At 34.8% G+C, this 8,353-nt stretch overlaps 2 protein-coding genes across 2 annotated transcripts; both read left to right on the forward strand.

Moving 5' to 3' along the window:
• Positions 1 to 2,274, forward strand: LOC130733846 (cytochrome b-c1 complex subunit 8-2, mitochondrial-like). Its single transcript, XM_057586124.1, has 2 exons — positions 1 to 265; positions 1,983 to 2,274. The coding sequence occupies exons 1-2, from the start codon at positions 96 to 98 to the stop codon at positions 2,029 to 2,031; spliced, it is 219 nt and encodes a 72-aa protein (XP_057442107.1). The 5' UTR covers positions 1 to 95; the 3' UTR covers positions 2,032 to 2,274.
• A 1,491-nt stretch (positions 2,275 to 3,765) lies between these two features.
• Positions 3,766 to 7,728, forward strand: LOC130733847 (metal tolerance protein 4-like). Its single transcript, XM_057586125.1, has 6 exons — positions 3,766 to 4,204; positions 5,304 to 5,473; positions 5,715 to 5,913; positions 6,113 to 6,291; positions 6,513 to 6,663; positions 7,250 to 7,728. Exons 1-6 carry the CDS (start codon positions 4,033 to 4,035, stop codon positions 7,558 to 7,560), a joined length of 1,182 nt encoding a protein of 393 aa, XP_057442108.1. The 5' UTR covers positions 3,766 to 4,032; the 3' UTR covers positions 7,561 to 7,728.
• Positions 7,729 to 8,353: the final 625 nt, after the last annotated feature.

Genomic DNA, 8,353 nt, shown 5'->3' on the forward strand with positions numbered 1-8,353 from the left:
CCAACAATTTAGGGTTCATTTCTCATTCCCAATTTCCCATTCGTTCATTGTTGTTGTTGCTGAATAGCGATCGAAGAAGAACGTAGAAGAAGAAAATGGGGAAAAATATTGTGCCAGTGAAATCGGTGGTGTACGCGCTCTCTCCATTCCAGCAGAAGATCATGTCCGGTCTCTGGAAGGATCTTCCCTCCAAGATTCACCACAAGGTCTCCGAGAATTGGATCAGCACCATCCTCTTGGTTGGTCCTGTTGTCGGCACCTACGCGTAATTTTCTCATCCTTTTTCCCTTTTTTCAATTATTCATTGATCTTCTTGTGATTTAGCCAAACCTTGATTAATTGAATCTTGTTTTAATGTTATTTTTATTTATATTATTTGGAATTGATCTGCTTAATTCTTGTGTTTGAATTGTAATCTGGGGTTCGGTTCGGATCGGTTCGATTTGCTGGGGAAAAGGGGAAATCCATTTGAATAAATTCTCAATTGGATGATATTGTGTGGAATGATTCCTCTGTTGTTGTATGGTGATGATGTTCTAGAGAGAGAGAGAGATATGATGAAACTGAAACTTGATTTTGATGGGTTGAACTTGATTGTGATGGGTTGTATTGTAATCACATAACTGTATCAGTTGGAGCTAACTAACTCTAACTGCTATGTGGGGAATGTGGGGATTAGGTTCTTCTATATATTAATTGTAGCTTAGTTTATATACCCTCTAGACCTATGATATACTTGATGCTGAGTTTGATTGTTATGATTCTAATCAGTTGATATGCTTTGCAATGGAGTGATGTCCTCTTTAGGTGTTGGTGGCATTTACATTTTTTTTTAAGATTTGTGTTTTATCATGTGGGTGGGAACATTGGCTCCTTTACTTTTTTTTTCTCCTATTATGAATTGCTTATGGATTTGGCAACTATGCATTGTCATCTCATATCTTTGAGCACATTATCCCTGTCTCCTTGTGTTTGTGTGATTGTCATTAAGAGCATGTAGGCTGGTCTTCTGGAGGGCCCTGCATCAATTTGATGTACTGATTCTTCATGTTTTCCTTCCTGTTTTGTTGGTGTCATTTGATTTTGCTGGCTTTGGTTGCTATGGAAACCATGGTTGAAGCCAATGCTTATGTACCTACTTTTAGCTCCAAGTGGGTGAGCCCGTAAAACTTGAGATAATAATTCGGAGCATAAAATCCTACCTAAAACATAAAATTATATTCAAACAAGCACATGTATATAACTTGAAATCACTCTGGTACAAATTGTCGTGAACCTAATATCTTAGAAGTTTAAGCTGTTGTGTGAAAACATGTTAGTGGTTTTATATTATACTTCTAAAATAAATCAGTCCCTGTATAACATCAAGCTTTATTACCAAGATTTTTTATTTGTTACTGAATGGATCAAACTGTTACTTCCCTTCTTTCAAAAGGTGTACCTTCTCTCAACTTTTTTCCTTACTTGAGTTAGAACATAATGAAACTTGTATTTTATTTTATGATTTAAACACATTATTTTTATGTTTTTATATTTCTATATAATACACCTTACTGTACCTGAACCCATACCTATATTAGTATCCATACTCATGTACGTGCAGTGCGTGCTTGGTCATTTTTACTATTCCAAGTAACTATTGTATCTATTAAAACATCAAGAGTTAAGTTTCATCCACACTCCCATTTAAGTGTAAATGGAGTGGAAAGAAGATAGAGATAGGAAAGCAAGAGATGTGATGGGTGATATGATTGAAAGTGAAGAGAGATAGATTGAAAGTGAAGGTGGAAATGGAGTGAGAGTGTGGATGAATGATAGCTCTTATAGATCAAATACAGATGAGTCAATCTAAGTTTAGCTGAATATTTCACTAGGTAATTATTTCCTTGAAACTAGTCTGTTAGCATAACAACTGTCATATTCATGATTCTCAGTGGGGGTTGCTTGACTTGTATGTCTAATTTGTCTCTCTATGGGTGCAGGTATGCTCAGAACTACAAGGAAAATGAGAAGTTGTCTCACAGGTACTGAGCGCATGTGAGAATAGGTTGGATAATCTCCAAGTTTGTTGCCTTAATCTTGTTTAGCCAGCAAATAATGTGATGTTGAAACTGGCTCTTGCCCTTTGGTTTTGAGATATCTATGAGCTTGAGTCTTTTCAACTTGGACTGATTTTGTTGATAGTTTGTCTTCATTTTACATACCTATATATTTCTTACAAGACAATTGATGTCTTGTTAATACTGAAGTGCCGAAATGAGTTTTCATGTTAAACTCTTGGATGCGTGCGTGGTCTTTATCATTTTAGTTATTTTGAATCATTCTCAAATTACCTCCGGTTTTTTATTAATTTTGTCACACAGCGATATCTTTGTTCTTTAACATAAAATGCTTACTTTGTTCTAAAGGGGTTGTCTAAATGACCTATGAGAAAGTTTGGGTTAAATAACACATCATCAAAAAACACTAAAGATAATTGAGTTGGAATTTTTATATAAAAAATTATTTATAAAAAATCTTTTTGTTAACTTCAGTTGTGGTTTAGTAACTCATATGGGTCATTTAGACAACTCTTGTTCTAAAACATAAGTTAGTTAAATTCTATCAAAATTTTAAACCAGGTTGATATCATCCTAAAGGAAAATGATTTATCCTCTCACTTATTCTTCTACTAATCCCCCTACACACTAATTGAAGTAAGAAGTTATTGTCTTTGGTATCTTGAAAATTTAAAAAACACTTAATTCTTTCTCCATTTAGTGTGTAGCAAGATTTATTTAGTGTGTAGCAAGATTTGTTGGAGGATGGAGTAGGAGATACAGCAATGCTCCATCCTAAAAATTGGACAAAATTAATCATTGGATTCTCATTCATTATTAATTGTTTGTAAGCTTGGAATAATTGATGTAGTCATTTTGATTCGAACTACTTTTTAGAATGGTGTTAGCAAAAAGAACATGATATATACGTATCATTATATCTCAATGTTACTTTTATACCGGCAATAACAATACAGATTTTTTTAGTGGGTAAAGTTAGTTTACAATGATCAAATGACTAGTTTTCGTCCCCATAGAATAGTTCAAATAGTAGGAGTTGGGGTACATATGAGTTGGGTAAGGGAGGTCCAGAGTTCGATTTCTGGCGGGTGCAATTTATTTTCCCAATGTACCAAAAAATGACTAGTTTTCAGACAATGCGCCTCAAGATCTTCTATAGTTTCTTTTTGCCTCATTTAATTCTAATTATTGCATTATTCTTAATCGGATTGATTCTCTATATCGGTACTTTGATGATCTTCTCCCTATTTTTAAGAACCCGTCATAGAATATAAAATTATTACATAAAACATTATTATACTTGTTATTTAGAAAAAGATTATGCTTTACAAAAATACTCATTACGTACCAGCTAGCGGTTCGTTCAAATAATACATACTTGATTCACCTTACAATGTTTCAAGCTTGAGTCATGTGGATGGAAAAAACCTTGTTGCGAGAGTTAACATTACCATTATGTAGATGTTTCTGACTCAAACAAGATTGCTTCCGAATACTTATAAGCAAAAATAAAAAAAATGCTCATTACCTAAAATAAATAAAAATCATTCACCGTGAGCAAGCCACTTAATCATAGTTAACTCACAAACCGCTTTATAAGTCAGATACTCAGATTGCAGTGTTGCATGCTTCATGCTAGCTACTTGTGGCATGGTGCATGATGCAGCATCCTTGTTGACAAAAACTCTACACGAACCCCAAATTTAGAAGAAATTGTTTTATTGAAATGATACTTTAATGGAGTGCAATCATACATCTCCATGGACACGGTCAATCTTATTCTATATTTCACAAACACACACTGTTGAAAATATCGACGGGTTTTACTTTGGTTGCTGAGGCCTAAAACAACAATCATTCTTTGCCCGGGCTTGGGATCGGCTACGCAAGCATAGGCGGAGTTAGTTCTCACACACATAAATAACAAATTGCTACATGATTACCAGTAGCACTAGCTGAGTAGCAGTGATTGATGGAGGAGGATTCGGGTTCCGGGCCTCTACTGAGGAACCAGAACTCTTTTAACTTGCTTACAACCACTTTCTTATCCAACTTGCCCCATAAGCTCCGTTCTTGCCTCGATTCTGAGTCTCCCTTTGACTCCAACCTTCATGTCTCTACTACCACCAACGGTTTAAGCCAAGGTACTGCACATTTTTTTCCCTTAGTATCTTTAATTCACACACTAACTTATTTTCCAGATTGAAAGTTTTCTCACTGATCTTATGATAAGACATGATTAGATTATTGTATGTACTTTTATATCATGCTCATAATTGAAGTTCTCATCAATATAAGACTTCTAATTTTTAATTTCATCACTTTCTTAGTTGCAAAATGAAGCGGAAATTTTGGTTTTCTTCCGTGAGAACAAGTGCTTGTGTGTGTTTGTTTATCCATTGCGTTGAATGTGATTGTGTTTTTTCTCAATCCAACAACTTTGATCAATTGGATAAACTGTTTTGGAAAGCCAAATATATCAGTTGAATGTGCTTTCAACCGGAAGGCAAACACACTCGTTGTCATTTCAAGTTAGTGCTAAGATCACGATCGACTACTTCGAGAACAAATTCTCATAATCAAGAATAAACAATCATTACAGTTGTCATTAAACTGAATTGGATATTGTGGTAAAAGTGAAGCATAGTAGGAATTTCAAGAGAGTGATGGGTAATTGAGATTGCTAGTGCTGAATTTGAAAAGGGACTTTGAAGTCCTAAGCATGCAAGAGGACTAAACCATCTCCAAGTAATCTGAAAGAGCTTTTTGGATTGTAAATAAGATCAGGTTACTTGGGGAACATTTCTTGTAACACTTTTTAGAGAAGTTTGAATCCACTACACCACTTGCTGAAGTGATGCATATATCATATATGCTCTACAAGTACAAAAACAAAGAAGGTCCTTGAAACAAAACAGAGTCTTTTATGGTGCTTTTGAAGCACAAAACCAATCAACTAAGAAAGGAAGATATGGGGGAAGTAGCTGTCAAAACAATTCAAATTAGAGTAAGAATCTTCCTTGCAAAAAATCCATGGAATCAATCTAGAATCTAGATCCTATCATTTCTTTACTTATTCACTAGATAAACAAATTTGAAAATGACACCAAATCCGTATTTTGATCCAATATTTACTAGCTCAACATACTGCTTTGCATTGTGTTCTGTCATGTAAAGATGTTATGTACTTAAATCCCACACTTCTTTTATTTTATTTGAAGAAACATGTTTTAATATTTACAGGAGAGAAAGAATACTATGAAAGACAATTTGCTACTCTAAAATCATTTGAGGAAGTTGACTCCATAATGACCTCGGACTCCATTGATGTAGAAGACATTGAAAAACAGGCTCAACATGAACGAGCAATGAAGATTTCTAATTATGCAAATGCAGTTTTACTGGTATTAAAGGTAATATTCCATTACATGTTTATTTTCATTTATGATTTATCAATGAAACTCCAAAGAGTTATTCTTACTAGAAGGCATATTCTGAATATCTTCTTAAGTAGCCAACAATTTCAAATTCCATTAGCTATGAACCTATATATAAGGTTTTAATAGGATTCTCATTCACTCAAACTAGCGAATTTCATGTGAAGCATTTCATCATAAGCTTCCTTAATGTTTGTTGTGGTACTGGTATGTGTAGATTTATGTGATGATAAGGACTGGATCGATGGCTGTCGCGGCATCGACATTGGATTCTCTGCTTGACTTCATGGCTGGTGGCATTCTTTGGTTCACTCACCTTGCAATGAAGAACATAAACATGTATAAATACCCTATTGGAAAGTTGAGGATGCAGCCAGTGGGCATAATCGTCTTTGCAGCTGTCATGGCAACACTTGGTGTGTCTAACTTACTTATCCTCTTCCTTGCTTTCAAAATTGTTCAGTTTTTGTTACTTTAATGTCATCATGAAAAATAATTTCCCTTCTCCTATGAAGTGAATGCAACAAAAGTAGTTTACATTTAATTAATGTCTTCATCAATATTTTGTTTTCTCTTTTTACTTAAATAAATAACATCTAATCCATTTTACCACAGGTTTTCAGGTATTAACCACTGCTGTAGAACAACTAATTGAAAATAATCCTTCAGAGAAGATGTCTTATGATCAACTAGTATGGTTGTACACTATTATGGTGTTTGCAACAGTGGTGAAGCTTGCACTCTGGTTTTATTGCAGAAGCTCAGGAAACAAGATTGTTCGCGCCTATGCAGATGTAAGGATTTCTTCTCTTCACACAAATGGCTTGATTAGTTTAGTGCATGTCTAGAAACTCGTTCAAAAACTATAGTGAAGCTAAAATAATGATGGGCAAAAGCAACTTCCTTTAGCTTTTGCTTCTGCCCGTTATGATTTTGGATTCACTGTGGTTTTCGAACGAGTTTCCAAACATCCAGATGCAGTTCCACACCATCTCTTACATATGCCACCCAGCAGGATCACCACTTTGATGTTGTAACAAATGTGGTTGGATTAGTTGCGGCTGTTCTTGGCGATAGATTTTACTGGTGGATTGACCCTGTTGGTGCTATTTTACTTGCAATTTATACTATCAAAAATTGGTCTGCCACTGTTATGGAAAATGCAGGTAATTCATTTATCAAATTTCTTAATAGTTAAATTATGAAAGAAGCATGCCTTTCAAACTATAAAATGATCATTGTTATCAAGAAGACTCAATAGCCACCTACCTAGTCTTTTGTTGGGACTTGAGATGATAATTCAGTGTTTTCAAGAAGCACAAGCCATGTCTATGAAATCCTAAATTCACACGGTCAAGAAATTTGAGTCATTCAATCAGACAACTCCGATTTTGAGTTTATCCGAGCTGTCTGGTCTTGCCTACTAGTCATCGGATTTTGATCAAACGCAGTTAAAATTACTTGAATGCGTGAATTTAGGATTTTTCTAACTACAGTGAACCCAAAATCACCTTTTTATTTTCTCCTCAGAAGATCCATTAGACAGATCTCCAAACACATCAAAGGTGTTATATCGTAAGGAGTACTGAAAATGCCCTGATTTTAGTCTAAATAATGGGAAAATAGTTTGATGGAATTGGTTAGCTTTGAGCTTCATAATTTGTAATGACCAAAAGAATAAAATCTCTGTAGTGTATGTAAAGAGTGTTATGCATAATCTTTTTGTTGACAACATTGTATTGTATGGTGCAGTTTCACTAGTGGGACAATCTGCACCTCCTGAAGTTCTGCAGAAGCTGACTTATCTTGTCATAATGCACTCTCAAATTAAGCGCATTGATACTGTCCGCGCTTACACATTTGGTGTTCTGTATTTTGTGGAGGTTGACATTGAACTGGCAAAGAATTTACCTTTAAGAGAAGCACATAACATTGGAGAGAGCATACAGATAATGCTGGAGAAGCTTCCAGAAGTTGAGAGGGCATTTGTTCATCTGGACTTCGAATGTGATCACAAACCAGAGCACTCTGTTCTTACCAAACTGCCAGATAGTCAACCTTAAGTACAATTGAAGTCCATTTATATATTTATGTGACACATTAAATTTGTCTATAACTCAGCCTTCATTTTATGGTTTTTGTGGACCAAAAAGAAAAAGAAAAAAAACACTTCTAATATGGTTTGTTCATAAAGAACAAAAGTTCATGCAGTGTTAAAAGTTGTGTTCATATATGGAAATCTCAATATATCTCACATAAGCATACAATGCTGGATAGATAAGGCAACCGTGTTGTTGATAGACGGATCCAGAAATTTAATGTAGTGAGGGCAAAATATACATATAAATTCATAACAAAAAAATTAATATGTACTATTAGAAGTGAGTCATTTTTTATTAAAGGGGACACAAGTGAAAGCATTTTTTACCAAATGGGTCATCAGAAACCACATACTTTTACTACTCAAGTGAGGGCATTTAGCAATGTGGGGCACAAGTGAAGACATTTAGCAATGTGAGACACAAGTGAGGGCATTTAGCAATGTGAAACATAAGTGAAGACATTTTTTTTATCAAAGGAGCCATAAAAAACCACATACTTTTACCCCTCAATTTTTTTTCTAATGTTTTTTCTAAAATTAAGTGAGGGCATTTGCCCTCATACCATTGTACTTAGATCCGTCCACCATAAGCACCAAAGAGGATAATTAGAGTTTTGGAAGGCATTCAGAATAATTTCTTCTGGGGAGGACAGAGTTGGAGAGCAATCAAAAAAACGGTATGGTATAAAGTTTTTGAGGAATATGAGATTATTAAAGTAGACATGAGCAAGGTTGCCAGACTCGTGAGTCTAAGC

This window comes from Lotus japonicus, chromosome 1, assembly GCF_012489685.1.
Source record: "Lotus japonicus ecotype B-129 chromosome 1, LjGifu_v1.2".
In the NCBI taxonomy this organism is placed as follows: Eukaryota; Viridiplantae; Streptophyta; class Magnoliopsida; order Fabales; family Fabaceae; genus Lotus; species Lotus japonicus.